Source organism: Musa acuminata, chromosome BXJ1-8 (genome assembly GCF_036884655.1).
Source record: "Musa acuminata AAA Group cultivar baxijiao chromosome BXJ1-8, Cavendish_Baxijiao_AAA, whole genome shotgun sequence".
NCBI classification, from domain to species: Eukaryota; Viridiplantae; Streptophyta; class Magnoliopsida; order Zingiberales; family Musaceae; genus Musa; species Musa acuminata.
The window spans coordinates 49,015,603-49,033,304 of record NC_088334.1 but is presented as its reverse complement, the minus strand read 5'-3'; the positions used below and the strand labels follow the sequence as shown (position 1 = coordinate 49,033,304).

Genomic DNA, 17,702 nt, shown 5'->3' with positions numbered 1-17,702 from the left:
ATAATGTGACATGGATAATGTAAAGAGAGATGGGAGGCTGATAGCCATTTGATGGTTATAGTAAGTATGGAAAAGGATATAAGACTTGTGGTTGGCGGGGCTTACGCTTCTTCTTACCTCCACAAACACTGGCTTAACCCCTCACCACCTCAACGCCACTCGAATGGAGGAGACACCTTTAAATGCATTCTCATATCGCCCACCCATTTGAAGCGACATCGGGAGGGAGGAGATGTTGATGACCAGGGGAGTCTCCGACGTCTTCCTCGCAGTATCCGCCTCGGCCTCTTCTCGATCCCCGGCTCCCCCGGCCTTAGCGACGGGGCGACGGCTCTTCTCGGCGCTTCTCCCGCCGTCGTCCTCTCTCTCCTCCTCTAACCGCCACTTCGGACCGCGGCGACGGCTCGGACGCTGGAGTTCGACCATGGCCGCGAGAGCCGCGGCTCAGAGGCTGGAGAACGTCGACGAGCTCATCGAATCTGTCGAGACCTTCCTCTTCGATTGCGATGGTGATCTCCTTTTCCCATCCTTTGTCCATATCGATTCCTAAATGAATCATCGGTCATTAGAAATTCGATTTTGTCCGCCTTGCAGGAGTTATATGGAAGGGCGATAAATTGATCGACGGGGTGCCCGGGACTCTTGATATGCTTAGATCAAAGGTTAGACCGCTGCATCTTTAGTTTGGATTTAGATTCCTTGATGAATGCACACATTGGGAAGGAAATCGATTAGATATGCTTTGGTTCATTGCGTCCAGGGGAAAAGATTGGTTTTTGTGACTAACAACTCCACAAAGTCGAGGAAGCAGTACGGGAAGAAGTTTGAAACTCTTGGTCTGAGCGTCACTGAGGTCTGTTAAATTTTACATGCCCATGTATTTTCGTTTAGTTTTGTACGATTGTGTGAACTGTATGATTTACTAACCTTATGCATGTAATGATGGTTAAATTCGAATAGGAGGAGATCTTTGCATCATCTTTTGCTGCGGCTGCTTACTTGAGGTCCATCGACTTCCCTAAGGATAAGAAGGTTAGCATTACAGCTAACTATCTTGGTGAACTTCTTTAAGGAGCATATATGAGTTCCTTACTGTAGGTTATGCAAGGAGCAATCATCTTAAATCACAGAGGTTTGAATTTAAGAAAACAGTAAATTCTGACCCATAAAGCAGCATCTGCTTGCTGGTCATTTGCTAATCATGTTGGAACCCATAGGGCTGGAATGTTTTTAGATGACTGGATTGCAGTTTGTAATTTCATAATTATTAGGCAATGAACTGCTGTGTTACTCTAGTAATTGCAGTTCTACCAAGTTTATTAAGACTGCTTAAAGAATCGTGCCTTTGATGTGCAGAGTTGAAATTAAATTTATTCTCCTTTTTTCCACAAACTGGCATATGTTGGACATATGTGCATGATTTACAAAGACCAATTCCATCCTAAACTTTTTTGTCTAAAATTCTTTTTCATACGTATCTAAAACAGTAAATTCTGACCCATAAAGCACCATCTGCTTGCTGGTCATTTGCTAATCATTTTGGAACCTATAGGGCTGGAATGTTTATAGACTACTGGATTGCAGTTTGTAATTTCAGAATTATTAGGCAATTAATTGCTGTGTGTTACTCTAGTAATTGCAGTTCTACCAAGTTTATTAAGACTGCTTATAAGAATTGTGCCTTTGATGTGCAGAGTTGAAATTAAATTTATTCTCCTTTTTTCCACAAACTGGCATATGTTGGACATATGTGCATGATTTACAAAGACCAATTCCATCCTAAACTTTTTTGTCTAAAATTCTGTTTCATAAGTATCTGAAACAGTAAATTCTGACACATAAAGCACCATCTGCTTGCTTGTCATTTGCTAATCATTTTGGAACCTATAGGGCTGGAATGTTTATAGACGACTGGATTGTAGTTTGTAATTTCAGAATTATTAGGCAATTAACTGCTGTGTGTTACTCTAGTAATTGCAGTTCTACCAAGTTTATTAAGACTGCTTATAAGAATTGTGCCTTTGATGTGCAGAGTTGAAATTAAATTTATTCTCCTTTTTTCCACAAACTGGCATATGTTGGACATATGTGCATGATTTACAAAGACCAATTCCATCCTAAACTTTTTTGTCTAAAATTCTTTTTCATAAGTATCTTCAATGGTCCTACCTCATTATAACCTGCTAGACCAAACTATTTCGGCTTAACAATTTGATTGTACCATGAAGAGAAAAATGTAGAATGATTTTACAAAATATCTTGGCTTATCCTTTAATATTATGACCATGCCAGCCATGCAATAGTCACTCGATGCAACTGTCCATGTCAATGCCGAAGGATATCAACATCTAGTGACATTTGAGTATTGGAAATCTACCCTAATATTAATTATGGAAACATGACCAACAAGAGCAACCTATAACGGCATGCTGATCGTGTTCTGCTTATCAACAACTGATCAGCATGGCTTATGTGCATATTGTGATAAGGAAAGAACATTTGTATCATTTTATCTTTTGCTCCTTCGGTGTTATTCATCATACACTTTGTTAAGTTCCTGAACTGGTCGCTGCAATTTTGCACCAGTTTAATATTTACATGTTGGGAATATTTCTGTTTGTTAGTCGTGGTAGCCAAGAATCCAAAATTCTACAAGGATTGTAACATTATTTGCATGGATTGATATGATCACACTCTATCCTTGTGGAGATTAAGCAATCAAAATGGTCTCTTCAAAACTTTTGCAATGGTGTGAGTTTTGGAGGATAACATGAAACTTATGACACATTGATTAGTTCTACATTGGAAGTGGGCAAGACTAAGATTGACTTATAAGGGTCTGATGGGTATGTTACTATCAACTTCAGCTAAGTATTTTAGCTAGTAATTTGGGCTTAATAAAGTTGACAGACCAGCTAGTCCATTAGACTCAGGTCATGATAAATAGTATTGGAGCCGGCCTAGTATTGGAGTATAGTGAGAGGTTGAGTAGAAAATGACTACAGATAGAGTTAGAGGACTCATCACGGGGTGGAGCTATCACCGAGCATGACTAAGATTGAATTATTAGGGTCTAATGAGTGTACTACTATCAATTTCGACTTAAGCATTTGGCTAGTAGTTTAGACTCAATGAATTTGACAGACCAATTAACCCATTAGGTCCGGATCGTGACAAAACTAATACAAATGTGGTTTTCGAGACTCGAGTTAATCTTATGAATTCATGAAATATTTATAACAGACAAAGTTAGCTTCCCAGAAACTGAATCTAGAAGAAACAATTTGTAATGACAACAGTTAAATATCAGTTGTAAGATCTAGCATATACGCTTGTTTAACATTAGTGGTGCATATTTCTGTATTCTACTTAATGTGTTCCAAAATATATATTATTTTGAAAATTTGATTTAGAGATGCATTAAATTAGGCATGGTGAAAGAACTAATGGTTTGGCTTAAGTTATCTTCCGAAATTTCAGGTATATGTGATAGGTGAGGATGGAATCCTGAAGGAGCTAGAGCTTGCTGGATACCAGTATCTTGGTGGTCCGGTATGTTAAAAGTTTTTGTATAACTATATCAGTAGAAATTGTTTTCAGCAGATTGCAAAAAAAAAAAAAAACTTATTTTTTGTTCAACTTTGGTAGAGCTTGCTGGACACCAGCATATGTTGCCTTGGACTTTGCTACTCTATCAAGTTCTTATACATCTGATGCTATATAATTTGGAAGTAGATGAGATCATGTCCATCATCTGTTGGTAAAGTAGTTTTCCTTAAATGTAAAGCATCAGCAACTAATTAACAAACATCAGTGGATTAACATTCATATAGATAAAGTGTTAATCAATGAAATTTTGGGTCATACTCAGCATATGTTGCATCTAGATCTTGAGAGGAATTTTAAGCTAGATCTTTTATAAGGCATTTCAGTAATTTTGGATATTTATATTGTTATCTGTTATACATCTTCATTTCCGTAGTTCCTAATTTATTTAAAAAATATGTTAGTCAGTGGATATATTCTTTTGAATACTGCTACAAATTCCTTATTTTTTACATATTGATTCCAAATTTGAGCTAGCATAGATCACAAGTGTAACACCAAATACATACCATCACAGGAAGATGGCGATAAAAAGATAGAGCTGAAACCTGGTTTTTTGATGGAGCACGATCACAATGTAAAGTTCCAACTCTGCAAAATTCTAGGATATATAAGCCCCTTTTTCTGGCCTAAAGCCTTCCTTCTTTGACAATTAATCCAAATAATGATATTTTCAATGCCTATTTACACTGATATTCAACTTGCTTGGTTCCTTTTTCTAGGTTGGAGCAGTTGTGGTTGGATTTGATCGCTACTTCAACTACTATAAAGTTCAGTAGGTTTCTTGTCTGTTTCTCAACCTTTGTCCATTTTATTTTAATTATAATAACTATTGCACAACACAGTGCATGCCTTTATTTTGAGATTCTCCTAGTATAATCTGAGTTTCTGTTATTATAAGCAATCTTTTGATCCATGTATTCTATTCAGAGGGGGAAAAGAACAAAGAGTTACAACCTTGATTAAAAGAAATTTTGCTGAACTCTGCTGATGTATAGTTAAGGTGGTTGGACAGTGAAATTCTTTCATTATTATGTCACTGATCTGATCAGATGATCAGAATTTTATGGGTGAGAAAGTTCTGAATATATTACTATGAAGCAGCAATATGTGAATATTTCAATTGTCATTCAAGAGTTTAGTTGGTAGGTCGGTCCTCATATTGTCATATTTTATATAAATTTCTCTGGGACATCCAGGCTCATCATACATGGATGGCCTAAATTACCTTTTGTATGATGCTCAAGTAATTCTCCTTTCAGACTGGGTTATTTAAGCAATGTTAACAATTTCTCATTGATTGAAGGTATGGAACACTTTGTATACGTGAAAACCCTGGGTGTATTTTCATTGCAACAAATCGTGATGCTGTAACTCATCTGACTGATGCTCAAGAATGGGCAGGTTTGACTCACTAAACTTAAGCATTTCTTCTTCCTGTGTCTTGACAACTAATGTTTCTTGACACTTCAGTGAGAGACTTTTACATGTATCACCAATGAAAATTTAATGTTTGATATCTTAAAAATCAAATGGCGATGAGATGTTCTTGCTATAACTATTATTTTATGTATCTCATGGCATCTAGTTAGTGGCTGTTAAAGATAGAAGTTAAGTGGAACAAATACAGCAGGAAAATCTTGTCAGAAAGGTGATATCTTTCTCTCATGGTTACTTTGAACTGATGATCATACAGTTAACAGTTGTCTAAAGTTCAATGCACCTTTGGATAATTCTGGAATATTTTGCTGCTACAGATGACAACTTTATTATTTAAAAAAGAAACAAATTATTGGGTTTTTGGGGGTTTTCAAGCTCTAGAGTACAAGATTGCAACTACCTGATAAACATCATCAGATAAAACAACCATGCTGTTCCCTAGTTCAAGTCATTGAAAAATTCCTTTTTTTGTCAAATTAAAGTTATTCATCATTCACATTGTTTGCTCTTGTTTCCATAGTGCTGAAACACTTTGGAACCAAATTAAGCAGCTATAAAGCTTGGTAGAACAAAAGGGAGAAATGTTTTCTAGAGCTTCACATGTATGAGGATAGTTTGTATTAAAATATGCCCCGTAAAAAAGGTCTAAAAGCTAACATTTACCCAGAACCCATTTAGTGTATTGTTTTGGAAAGTCTAGAAATGAGCGATGTGCTAATATGCCACGATTGCCCACATCAAACCTCGATGAGATCATATGTATGCCCTCCTGGTCCTAATACATCAACATGCCCTCCTTCATTAACCAGAAAAATTCTTTGTTGAATGCCACAGAGTTCATTTGAGCCATGTTTTTAGTTTGTCCAATTCAACTAGCAAACATGCAAATATTACAAGTTAGTGTACTAAACTATGATATTATGATAACTTTACAAGATTAAATTTTAACAATACCTAATATGTGCCAAATTGTATTAGATAACTCTTAGAAAAGCAGGTTGGCTAGAATCATGTGTCTTTGGCTATATATGCTTATAGCAGACCCACTATAAGGTTAGTATAGAGCATATATCCTGCAGCTGAGACATGCCGTTTGGTGTTGGGTACCATAATTGATGGTGCTTATAAAGATCCAAGACACAATTGGTAAATAGGAGTGAATGTTTTCATTGGATTTGTTGTAGAGCACACTCCAGTTGTTCAACTTTCAGAAAAAGTTTATTGGTGGATTCCAAGGGTAATTTTAGTGAGATAAATTATTTCAACCTTTGTGCTCTCAGATTATGAGAGGCTGGATTTTCATTATTTTCCATTAAAGTCCTATCTAATTGCTAACTCATGCATTGCAGGTGGAGGTTCAATGGTTGGGGCAATTTGCGGTTCAACCCAACGGGAGCCACTTGTTGTGGGAAAGCCCTCGACTTTTATGATGGATTACTTAGCAAACAAGTAAGATTGAAATTCTTGACATTCATCCTATATAATGATTTTTACACTCATGATATCATACAAAATATAGAAAAAGAGTGAGACTTTTGTGTGATACATTATGATCTTCTACTGATTGGATCTCTGGGGATGATCACCTCTTTCCCATCCTAAACCTAGTGGAGGCACATCATTCAGATTCACACCCAAGAGGGGAGAGCAATTAGCAAATTCTATATTACCTAACCTAACCAAATTGCAGTATTCCACTTAGATCGGATTGAGAGTTAATAATAATTACTTGATGAATCTTTTTAGTGGACTTGCATAATCATACTTGCAATTGATCACAGGTTTGACATTCTCAAATCTCAAATATGCATGGTAGGAGATCGGTTGGATACCGATATACTATTTGGGCAAAATGGTGGCTGCAAAACACTTCTTGTACTCTCAGGTAATTCAAATGCATGTTACTTCCTTTTCTCTTGGCACCATATTTTTGCACCTATGATGATTTCTTCCTTGTTGGTAGGTGTTACTTCTCTGCAAATGCTGCAAAGCCCCAGCAACTCCATACAACCAGATTTCTACACAAACAAGATATCAGACCTTGTCACTCTTAAAGCTGCAGCAGTCTGAATGAGAAGAATAACTTCATTTGTTATTGTTTTTAAGCTGCAAAACATTGCAGTCCTTTATATTATATACCTATATATGAACCAAATATGATTTTTGATTGCACAGGAACAGTTCTTATAGATTATGATTTTTCTTTTTCTTTTTTGACAAGGAGTGATGTATGGTTCATAGCCTAATATGCAAATGAATTGACCTGGATTTAACCCAGACTTTGCCAAAGTTTTGCAACATTTGCTTAAGAAGGGGGACAAAATGACAAAGAAGTTAGGGCGAATTTTTGTACTATGTTATGGTATTTTCCTTGATATTACTAAAAACATAGTGTTTTTACAATGTGACAAAAACAAAATATTTTTGCAAATACTAAAAAAATTATACCATATGAATTGTAAAATAAGAAAATAGAGAAAATGTAACCCATGATTAGTCCCACATCGAAAGTGGGCAAGATTAAAATTGACTTATAAGAGTCTGATGAGTGTACTAATTGTAACACTCCTAATTAAGGATTAAAATTGTCTTATAAGGGTCTGATGAGTGTATTACTATCAACTTTAGTGGCTTAGATCTATCAATCTAAACAAAATTGATAGGTCAGTTAGCCCATTAGGTCATAATAGAAAAAATAAGAATATATAAAAAATATGGCATCCCTAATTTTTAAATTATTGTCCTAACTATTTGGCAAATGCTGAATAGCATGTGCAAAATGAGAGTCAAGATCTTACAAAACCATTTAATCTCTTTTTATTATTTAATTTTTATTTTTAACTATGACCAACAGTAAGATGTCATCCAAGGTATCATCATGTTTTATTTATTTAAATTCAAATTGTTTTTATCATATATAAAAGATTTAAATTATTTAAATGTCATCATCACAGATTGATCCAATTTTATTTAAAAAATACTAGAATTATTCAAAATGATGTATTTGGATTATTTTCTTCAAAAAAAAATAAAAAATACTGAACTCCTCAGATTATATATATTATTAAACAGGTGTTGGGTGTTGTAGTTAAATAAAGGTGTTGACAATAATTTTCCTTTTCACCCCACCTAAAAGACAAAAAAGTGCATTTGTTCCTTTTTCTTCCAAATACATTAATATCAGATAAGTTACCGAAAACCAATACCTAACCAAAATTTAAATCCTTGTTCTGCAGTATCACTATAAATCCTTAATTGTAACATCCCTAATTAGTCCCACATCGAAAATGATCAGGATTAAGGATTAAGATTGATTTATAAGGGTCTGATGAGTGTACTACTATCAACTTTAGTGGTTTAGATCAAACAAAATTGATAGGCCAGTTAGCCCATTGGATCATAATAGAAAAAATAAGAATATATATAAAATATGGCATCCCTAATTTTTAAATTATTGTCCGAACTATTTGGCAAATGCTGAATAGCATGTGCAAAATGAGAGTCAAGATCTTACAAAACCATTTAATCTCTTTTTATTATTTAATTTTTATTTTTAACTATGACCAACAGTAAGATGTCATCCAAGGTATCATCATGTTTTATTTATTTAAATTCAAATTATTTTTATCATATATAAAAGTTTTAAATTATTTAAATGTCATCATCACAGATTGATCCAATTTTATTTAAAAAATACTAGAATTATTCAAAATGATGTATTTGGATTATTTTCTTCAAAAAAAAATAAAAAATACTGAACTCCTCAGATTATATATATTATTAAACAGGTGTTGGGTGTTGTAGTTAAATAAAGGTGTTGACAATAATTTTCCTTTTCACCCCACCTAAAAGACAAAAAAGTGCATTTGTTCCTTTTTCTTCCAAATACATTAATATCAGATAAGTTACCGAAAACCAATACCTAACCAAAATTTAAATCCTTGATCTGCAGTATCACTATAGATCAGAAGAATCACACCTGATTAATTTGATGATAAGCATAATACTAGTGCAAAAGATAATGAAGGTTATACAGAGCACAATTACTTGAACCATCAATAGAAGAATAACCTCAAACACATCCAGGGAACAGAGAGAGAATTTGGTCTTGGTGGACCTCAGCTTTGTGCTTGATTCAGAAGCCTTTAGTTGGAATCTGTATAATAGAAAAGGCTGCACCAACAACAATTTCTTCTTTCAGAAAGCTTTTGTTTATACCATGAGAAAGCTTGAACCCACTTGCAGTCATTTCCAGGCTGGCCTTCATGCACTTCATCATCATGCACCCAACCTTCATTCTATACAAATGACAAAAATTGGCCATGTCAAAAAAGCAAGGGATCAACTCACGACGATCCACAAGAAAAGGAGTAGCAAAACCAAAACAATCTTTTAAGTATGTATTCTTTATAAGTTAGGCCTTGTGGCTTTGTTGTTGTTATTCTGTTCCAAGTTTTTGACATGACAAAACATCCATAAAAAACAAAAAAGGTCCATATGATCAAACAGAAACTTGCTATTCTGAATCCACGGAATCAATTATTATCGATTACATTTGGCTTAAGTATACAGAAACAAAGACATGTAAAATCACATTTGTTGAATTACATAATTTGATGCATATAATTTTTCTGTGTTCTACTGTTATATGCCAAAAGAGCAAGCTGAAATGGGAACCCAAAAAAAAACAAAATCCTCCACCAGCTACTTGTTGGGTGATAACTATACAACAAAAAGTAGCTACCAAAAAGGTTATCAATAATCTAATAAAACAAAGCATTAATTATAGAGACAATTATATAAAGTTATGGTATTGTGACAGAAATTGACCTTCCATGAAGAGGCATCATCATAAAAAATAAGAAAGTTATCATAAATAAATATGAAGAACATGTTCCACATGATTTCCCAAATTATTTTATAGTATTAATTGATGATAGATCATGGCATGTACCGTTGTCCTCTTTGTTAGTTCACATAATCTCCGCCTGTATAAAGGAGGATAAGCACAAAGATGATTTTAAAAAAGTAATCATAAGGAGATTACAGATCATGGAACCTTTATTCCCATTAAACTACATAATTTACCTTAAATTGATCACAACCTTTTTTTTTTAAGGAAATAATCATTCATCAATCAAGTAATTGGAGCTCCATGAGAAGATCTACATGAGATCATCACTTATATTAATTAATACTTCAGGGATATAGCTTAACATATGCTGCATTTTTTCATAGGCTACAGATAATGTGGAGACACATTAATAAAAGAAGGAATCCAATGCAAAATGAAGGCCCATCTTTATCATCTAAAGCTACACCTTTCCCATTGTAAATAGCAAAAAGCTTACCCACTGCAAGTTACTTATCCAATTGTTTTCCAATCTTTAGTGCAAAAGAATAGAACCCAAAAGGAGGAGATCAAGAATTCTTATAGATCAACATTTGGAGAGGACATTCAACTCCAATTAGGAGGAGATATGGATCAATCTAAAGCTACATACCTCATTACTAATATCAAATGCATATGATTAAACATCAGTGAAACCAAGATCAAATTCCCTGTGCCACCGATAATTAATTGGATAACGGAATCAGATGGTATAATTCATATTAATTTGTTTCAATTAGTCATCCATACAGATGAAAACCAATTTATCTACAGCTCCTAACAAGGGAGGAGAAAAGAAAGGTTCCAAATTTGTACCTCAGATCTTGATGATCTTGGCAGCTTTGATGACAGGGTTGGCCTTGGCGATCTCCTCCCTCCCAGCAGCCTTGTAATCGAAAGAACATTCATGGGCATCAGAGTACCGGTGACGACCGCAGAAGAGATCACCGCACCGGCACCGGAATCCGGTGAGACCAACCTTTTTCCGGCAAGCAGAGCATCTGTTGCTGAATCTAACAGGAGCCGGGGGTTCCTCCCCGGGGTTGGAGGGCTCCTCGTCAAGCTTCGGTGTGGAGGAAGCCGCAAACGTTATCGTGGGGGCCGGAGGAGATTCCGGTATCTCGGGCCTCTGAATACCGGATTCCTCGCTCGGTTTCAGAAGGACAGAAGAAGGCGGCGGCGGTTGCGATGACGATGGGGGTGAAGGTGGCGAAGGAGAAGGGGAAGAAGAGGGAGAGGGCTTGAAGATCTCCGCTTCATCTTTGTCAAGATTGCAGCTTTCTCCAGCCATTTAAGCGTTCTCGAAAGGGACGAAATCCACCAAAATTATCGAAGCAAACAGATCACGAACAATCAAAGCTGCAGAACCAGAAATCAACGCCAGAAAATTACACAAATCGCTGAAAAAGCCGGATTTTGAAGGCCGGGATGGAAAAAGAGAAACAAGAAACTAAAGGGAAAAATCGCTTCTTTTTTATTTTTATGGATTAGGGATTCAATCAAGAAAGGAACGCCGAAGCCAGGCTCAAAAGGTCAGAATCTGCCACAAGGTTCGACGAAACCGAGGGCAGCGAGCCATAAAAACCGAAGAAATCGACCATAAAAGACAGCGGCCCAATCGGCCGGAGCGAGGAACGGCGAGGGAATCGGTGAGAACAGGGGAGGAAGAACGGTAAAGGTAAGAGCTTTGGAGGCAGTGGAAAAAGGAGAGCGATCGACGATCGGCCCCAAGTATATGAACAGGGCATCGGGTGGAACAGGGGAAGGAAGCAGGATTGGAGACGGTGTGTTTGAGGCACAAGCGAAAGCTAATGGTCCCCATGGATTAATGGGAGCCACCCATCAGCGAGAGGCCATTAGCCCATCACCCATCTCATCTGATGCATCTCAATTCTCCCATTAGCGAAGTCCAGCCAGTGCTGCTGAATGGGAGCAAGACAAATCCAATTAGTTGACAGTGCCTTTTGAAAGGCTGCCAAACTACCACGAAAAATAACATCTGACGTGACAATTTTTTTGAGTAGGAAAAGATGCTCATGATTTGTAACACTGCCAGAGTCAATTATAAATCTTATTATCATTAACTTAGATTTAAATTATCAATCATCCTATCAAATTCAATATAAATAGTGATATAAATGCAAAAGGAGATGAAAAATCAAAGTTGTAAAAGTAGTATTTTGGATGCTTACTTGAATGAACGTATAACTTTCGAGTATGAAAATTTAGAGTCATTAATAAGTTGGGTCTTAGGTCTAATTTTAGATTATATTTGGATCTTAAATATTGAAGGGAGACCTCAAATTTGAATCATATCATGTATTTCTCAATAGGCTGAATCTCATATTTCTAAGCTATCTTTGAACCTTTAAGTGGACATCTTAATTACCCTAAGTTTACTTTCATATTGGATGTGAGATGCCATTTGAGTTGGCTTATAGGAGAATAACAAGTCTAACAAAAAACCTAAACATTTTGAAATATTGATTTATTTTATTAAGTTAATAAGTTATTCTATCAAATTGCATTTTATTGATTCATTTCTTTTTACAAACTCAAAATGACAACAGTTTATTTAATTATCAATTTTATTAAAAAATAAGATTAAAAGGAAATCAAGATGGATATAAAATGTATATCACTTGTATGGTTCCAAATGAAAGGAATGCAAGGGCTATATACCATCCAAACTTTAGCCACCCCCTACAGTGGAAAACATCTTTCAATGAAGACAACTAGTTATTGTGACCACAACCTAGCAGTTTGCAAACATGTTTACTTGTTTATAAACTACAAGATATTACTAGCTCACAATCAACAGGATGTCAATTGATGGATTGTCTGTATCCAAGAGGGTCTTCCGGTTTGATCTTCATATGCATATATGTGGAAGAAAATAATAAAAAAATAGCATGCTAATTGGCAAATTCACAGCCGACGGCAAGAAATATTTAAGACATAACACAAGTAATGATTATTTGATACGCTGCAATTAAGAATTGCAATGAAATCTCCACCATCCTATATCAGTTAAAAGTCAGTCTCCAACCCATTCGTCATCGGGTCCATCCTCAACTAAATCGGTAGGTTTTCCAAGATAGAAGAGATAAAAAGAAGAAAGAGAGAGTATAGCCCAAGCTGTCATTCGTCATCAGTCTCCAACCCATTGCTTTACCTATAGTAGAAGCTCCCTAATAACTTATTATTAGGAAAATAATTTCTGAATCATTCTTAACTCAAAATATTTCTATAGTAATACTAATGTGGCTAATTTTGGAATAACAAACTTTATTGTATGTCCATGCCTATTTGTTATCACCTATCTTATTATAAAGACATTATAATAAATAATGTAAGCAATGAGTTATCTTCAAAACAATTCAGAGATGGTCCAATATCGATCACTGTTTTTTGAATTAAAAATCATCATCCCGCTTGTCTTTGGTTATTATGATTGTAACGACATGCTAGCAACTGAAACAGTGACAATAATATGGTAAACATCGAAGATCAATAGCACGCAACAAAAAGGTAAATCCAGTTATATGTAGTTATATATATTTTTAATTTATTTTAAATTAAATCTATGATTGAATAAATTCATAATGATCGGAGACTTAAACTGGTTCGATCATTCTGACTACTACGGCAACAGCTTCCGTAGAAGCAACCGGAGTGTAATGGTTATCCGCAGAGGAACCCTCCTGATCGTACATCTAAAATCCGACGCCCAACATGCTGCCACCTCATCTTGCTAGAGGTGCATGCCCGTATAAATTGGCTAACTGGGCTCCGTGTCAACTACGCCTTCCTAGGTCGGCAGATTGCAGAGCCCATGCCATGACACAACCCCGAGTGCAACTGACTCTTATCCCCGTTCATCTTCCGCACTAAACTCCAACCAATCTCCTCTCTCTCTCTCTCTCTCTCTCTCTCTCTCTCTCTCTCTCCATGGCAAGACGCCATGCATATCCGGTATCCACTCCCTTCCCTGTGTATTTCGTCCGCGTCTATATATATACTATACCCCTTCACATAGAACGGCAGTATAACACCGGAACAAGTCTATATATAAAGAGCTTTGATGATGGCTACTTACCTGGGCTTCTATGACGTGCCGGAGGGGGTGGACGTCGGGGGGAGGTACGACGAGGAGTTCGCGGGGATCCTCACCAGGGATGCCTTGCAGTTCGTCGCGGCGTTGCAGCGGGAGTTCCGCGACCACATTCGGTACGCGATGGAGTGCCGCCGCGAGGTGCAGAGGAGGTACAACTCCGGCGAGCTGCTGGGGTTCGACCCGGCGACGAGGCTTATCAGGGAAGGCGACTGGACGTGCGCGCTGGTGCCCCCGGCCGTCGCCAACCGGACCGTCGAGATCACTGGACCGGTAGAGCGGAAGATGATCATCAACGCACTCAACTCCGGAGCCAAAGTCTTCATGGTACATGTTATTGCTTGTCTCCAATTAAATGATCCATTGGCCATGCTGATGAGTGAACGATGAACTGCCAAATGTGTTCAGATGCATTATACTCAATTCCGTCGAAGGAATTTCCTCGAGAAATAGCTGCTAAGCTTTGGCAAATAGCTGAGCACTTGAGGAAACAAACTAAGTTCAACTCTAACAGGCCTAGAATGATGAGAGCGCCAAAAAGTGTCTTCCATTACCTCATTCAATGGAGCTCCTTTGCAGGCTGACTTCGAGGATGCCCTGTCGCCGAGCTGGGAGAACCTGATGAGAGGCCAAGTCAACCTGCGAGACGCCGTAAACGGGACGATAAGTTTCAATGACCAGGCACGGAACAGGGTGTACAAGCTTAACGACGAGACTGCGAAGCTCTTCGTCCGGCCCCGGGGTTGGCACCTGCCGGAGGACCATATCCTCGTAGACGGCGCGCCTGTGATTGGCTGCCTTGTGGACTTCGGTCTTTACTTCTTCCACAACCATGCCAAGTTCCGGGCCACTCAAGGCGACGGTTACGGGCCTTTCTTCTATCTCCCCAAGATAGAGCACTCGAGGTTAGCTTAGAGCTGGACACCCGTTTCACTACTGTCATCTGCAACATTTTATCAGACACTTGACGAGGTGATTATGAACTTCACAGGGAGGCGAAGATATGGAACCGTGTGTTCGAGAGGGCCGAGAAGTTCGCGGGAACAGAGAAGGGGAGCATCAGGGCGACGGTCCTGATTGAGACGCTTCCCGCCGTGTTTCAGATGGACGAGATCCTTTACGAGCTGAGGGATCACTCCATCGGGCTCAACTGTGGGAGATGGGACTACATCTTCAGCTACGTCAAGACCTTCCAAGGCCATCCGGACCGCCTCCTCCCCGACCGCGTCCAAGTCGGGATGACCCAACACTTCATGCGGAGCTACTCCGACCTCCTCATCCGCACCTGCCACCGTCGCGGCGTCCACGCCATGGGCGGCATGGTAAGCCATGAACCTTAATCTCTGAGAGCTTCTCCATCGACGAAGATATGTCCATGCACTGATCGATCGTTCTGTTATGTGAAAGGCTGCCCAAATCCCAATCAAGGATAACCCGGCGGCGAACGAAGCCGCCCTCGAGTTGGTGCGGAAGGACAAGCTGCGAGAGGTCCGCGCCGGCCACGACGGGACCTGGGCGGCTCACCCCGGCCTGATCCCGCCTATCATGGAAGTCTTCATCAGCAACATGGGCGGCAAACCCAACCAGATTCAGATGGCGAGGAGAGAAGATGCCGGAAACATCACCGAGGAGGACCTCCTGCAGAGGCCCCGGGGCGTGAGGACGATGGAAGGCCTCCGGCTGAACACTCGCGTCGGCATCCAGTACCTAGCGGCCTGGCTCACCGGCACGGGGTCGGTGCCCCTCTACAACCTCATGGAGGACGCAGCCACCGCGGAGATCAGCAGGGTCCAGAACTGGCAGTGGTTGAAGTACGGCGCGGTGCTGGACGGCGAAGAGGTGAGGGTGAGGGTGACGCCGGAGCTGTTCGGAAGGGTGGTGGAAGAAGAGATGGCGAGGATCCAGATGGAGGTGGGGTTAGAGAAATTTAAGCGTGGGAAGTTTGAAGAGGCCTGCAGGATCTTCACCAAGCAGTGCACGTCACCGGAGCTGGACGACTTCCTCACACTGAATGCTTATAACCAGATAGTTGCTCGTCACCCCAATGCACCATCTAAAATCTGAGCAGAGGATGAGTTCAGTGAATCCTTGTGTCTTCTGCTATCAGATCAGTTGTTCATCCTTCTTGTTGTTCTGTGTTGTGTTCTATGGAATAACTTCTCTTACATAATCTGGGATCTGAGTCATGATAAAATGCTTTGCTCAACGATATTAGCCATCTCTGTCGCTGTAATTGCATAACGATAGATCTGTTTTTGATCAGTGAGCCAAAGAAACATTTGGAAATTTGAGTTGGTTCAAATAGGAGATTTCATTCACCAGAAGGTTCGCTTGAGCACAGCTTACACATCCACGAGAGGACAAGTTTGACTGATGAATGAACAGCTGAGTTCATATATGATTTCTTTGGCATGAACTTCCAGAGGTCTAAGAAGAAGAAGAGTTAATATATGCATATATGTTTATACAAACTAATGATCATATCAAGAAATATATCATTTATCAAAAAGCCCTAAAATATTGTATGGCCATCTCTCTTTTGATTATATAGAAGTATGGAACATGAAGAAGTATGTATATGCCAAACCAAAGGAATGCACGACTTACAGGTTTGATTCATTTATTTCAGCAAATCATGCTTCATCAGACCTCAAAAAGGCATCAGAAAGAGGATGATCTGCTGTAATTTAGGATGAATAGCTCGAAAAAAAGTGAACTACACTCTTGGCCAGCGTGATTTGGCTAATGGATCAAAAACCGTAAGCGAAAAAGGGAGTAATCCATGTCCAATTGTTTGATGGAAGAACCAACAAGTAGTGCATATATGACGTTGTTGGTGGATTTATATGCACTCCCAAAGAGTAAATCGAACGCATGTACAACTAAAACAGCTAAAATGTCAATAAATCTGAATGTAATTTTAGGCCCCAAAAGAATCATACAACATGAATCTTCCCAAAACCCTAAAATTCGATTCCAAAATACTCCTTGGACGTAAATCTCAGCCAAAAAAGAGAAAGTAGATGGTTATCAACGGGATGTCTCTACAACTCGTCCCCAATCCTCCTTCCAGAAACCAAGAAAATTATAGAGAAACCAGAAACAGATCGGATCAACAGGTTCACGGATGAAACAAGAACTTGTCATGGTAACGAGGATGGCGAGATGTACCGGGTCGTAAAGAACTTGGTGGATTGGGCGACGATCGCGGAGATCAGCGGGTAGTTGTAGAGGACGAAGGAAAACGCGTTCGAGGAGGACGAAGAACTCATCGTGTCGCCCATCGACTCTTCTCCAATCGCTCTCTCACCTTTCCCCCCTCTCTCCCTGTCGATAAGGTCATATAGAGACAGGAAGGGGAGGGCGGGCTCGAGCCAATTGTATATATTTGCTCGAGCCAAATATTTGAAATCAAACTAAGATATATATGATGCTTTTACACATCTATCCCTTTCAAGTTCAGAAATATCATATTCAGCCCTTCAAATTTTAAGGGAGAATATAAATCCCTCTAAATACAATCCCCACAAATATTCGAATCCTCCTTATATATAACTCTTATTACCATCCGTCCAATTAACTTTGATCAAAATCATTAATCATAATTATCATTAATTATTTTTTTTAAAAAAAATAATTTTAAAGTACTGT

At 38.5% G+C, this 17,702-nt stretch overlaps 3 protein-coding genes and 1 long non-coding RNA gene across 5 annotated transcripts; 2 read left to right on the top strand and 2 right to left on the bottom strand.

Moving 5' to 3' along the window:
- Positions 1-124: 124 nt before the first annotated feature.
- On the top strand, positions 125-7,323 carry LOC103995993 (phosphoglycolate phosphatase 1A, chloroplastic). 2 transcript variants are annotated; one of them, XM_009416778.3, is made up of 11 exons: positions 129-509; positions 595-662; positions 761-853; positions 961-1,032; positions 3,481-3,552; positions 4,124-4,183; positions 4,329-4,381; positions 4,913-5,010; positions 6,396-6,495; positions 6,828-6,931; positions 7,010-7,323. In XM_009416778.3, the coding sequence occupies exons 1-11, from the start codon at positions 233-235 to the stop codon at positions 7,114-7,116; spliced, it is 1,104 nt and encodes a 367-aa protein (XP_009415053.2). In that variant the 5' UTR covers positions 129-232; the 3' UTR covers positions 7,117-7,323. The 2 variants fall into 2 exon arrangements, with proteins under 2 accessions (XP_064936692.1, XP_009415053.2); XM_065080620.1 differs by lacking the exon at positions 4,124-4,183 and having other exon boundaries at positions 125-509.
- A 1,685-nt stretch (positions 7,324-9,008) lies between these two features.
- Positions 9,009-11,818, bottom strand: LOC103995994 (zinc finger AN1 domain-containing stress-associated protein 15). The gene is made up of 2 exons (XM_009416779.3): positions 10,754-11,818; positions 9,009-9,344 (listed from the first exon to the last, which is right to left on the bottom strand). Exon 1 carries the CDS (start codon positions 11,226-11,228, stop codon positions 10,755-10,757), a length of 474 nt encoding a protein of 157 aa, XP_009415054.2. The 5' UTR covers positions 11,229-11,818; the 3' UTR covers positions 9,009-9,344; position 10,754.
- A 2,154-nt stretch (positions 11,819-13,972) lies between these two features.
- LOC135588477 (malate synthase, glyoxysomal-like) lies at positions 13,973-16,221 on the top strand. The gene is made up of 4 exons (XM_065080618.1): positions 13,973-14,378; positions 14,631-14,956; positions 15,043-15,373; positions 15,459-16,221. The coding sequence occupies exons 1-4, from the start codon at positions 14,022-14,024 to the stop codon at positions 16,113-16,115; spliced, it is 1,671 nt and encodes a 556-aa protein (XP_064936690.1). The 5' UTR covers positions 13,973-14,021; the 3' UTR covers positions 16,116-16,221.
- Positions 16,121-17,404, bottom strand: LOC103995995 (uncharacterized). Its single transcript, XR_672558.3, has 3 exons — positions 17,223-17,404; positions 16,371-16,478; positions 16,121-16,278 (listed from the first exon to the last, which is right to left on the bottom strand). It is a non-coding gene; the product is annotated as an uncharacterized LOC103995995 (long non-coding RNA).
- Between the last annotated feature and the right edge of the window lie 298 nt (positions 17,405-17,702).

Coding starts and splice junctions, on each gene's coding strand:
- LOC103995993 (XM_009416778.3), top strand. CDS start 233: ATGTTGATGACCAGGGGAGTCTCCGACGTCTTCCTCGCAGTATCCGCC. Junction 510..594: donor CTTCCTCTTCGATTGCGATG/GTGATCTCCTTT, acceptor TCCGCCTTGCAG/GAGTTATATGGAAGGGCGAT. Junction 854..960: donor TTGGTCTGAGCGTCACTGAG/GTCTGTTAAATT, acceptor AAATTCGAATAG/GAGGAGATCTTTGCATCATC.
- LOC103995994 (XM_009416779.3), bottom strand. CDS start 11,228: ATGGCTGGAGAAAGCTGCAATCTTGACAAAGATGAAGCGGAGATCTTC.
- LOC135588477 (XM_065080618.1), top strand. CDS start 14,022: ATGATGGCTACTTACCTGGGCTTCTATGACGTGCCGGAGGGGGTGGAC. Junction 14,379..14,630: donor CCGGAGCCAAAGTCTTCATG/GTACATGTTATT, acceptor GCTCCTTTGCAG/GCTGACTTCGAGGATGCCCT. Junction 14,957..15,042: donor CCCAAGATAGAGCACTCGAG/GTTAGCTTAGAG, acceptor TGAACTTCACAG/GGAGGCGAAGATATGGAACC.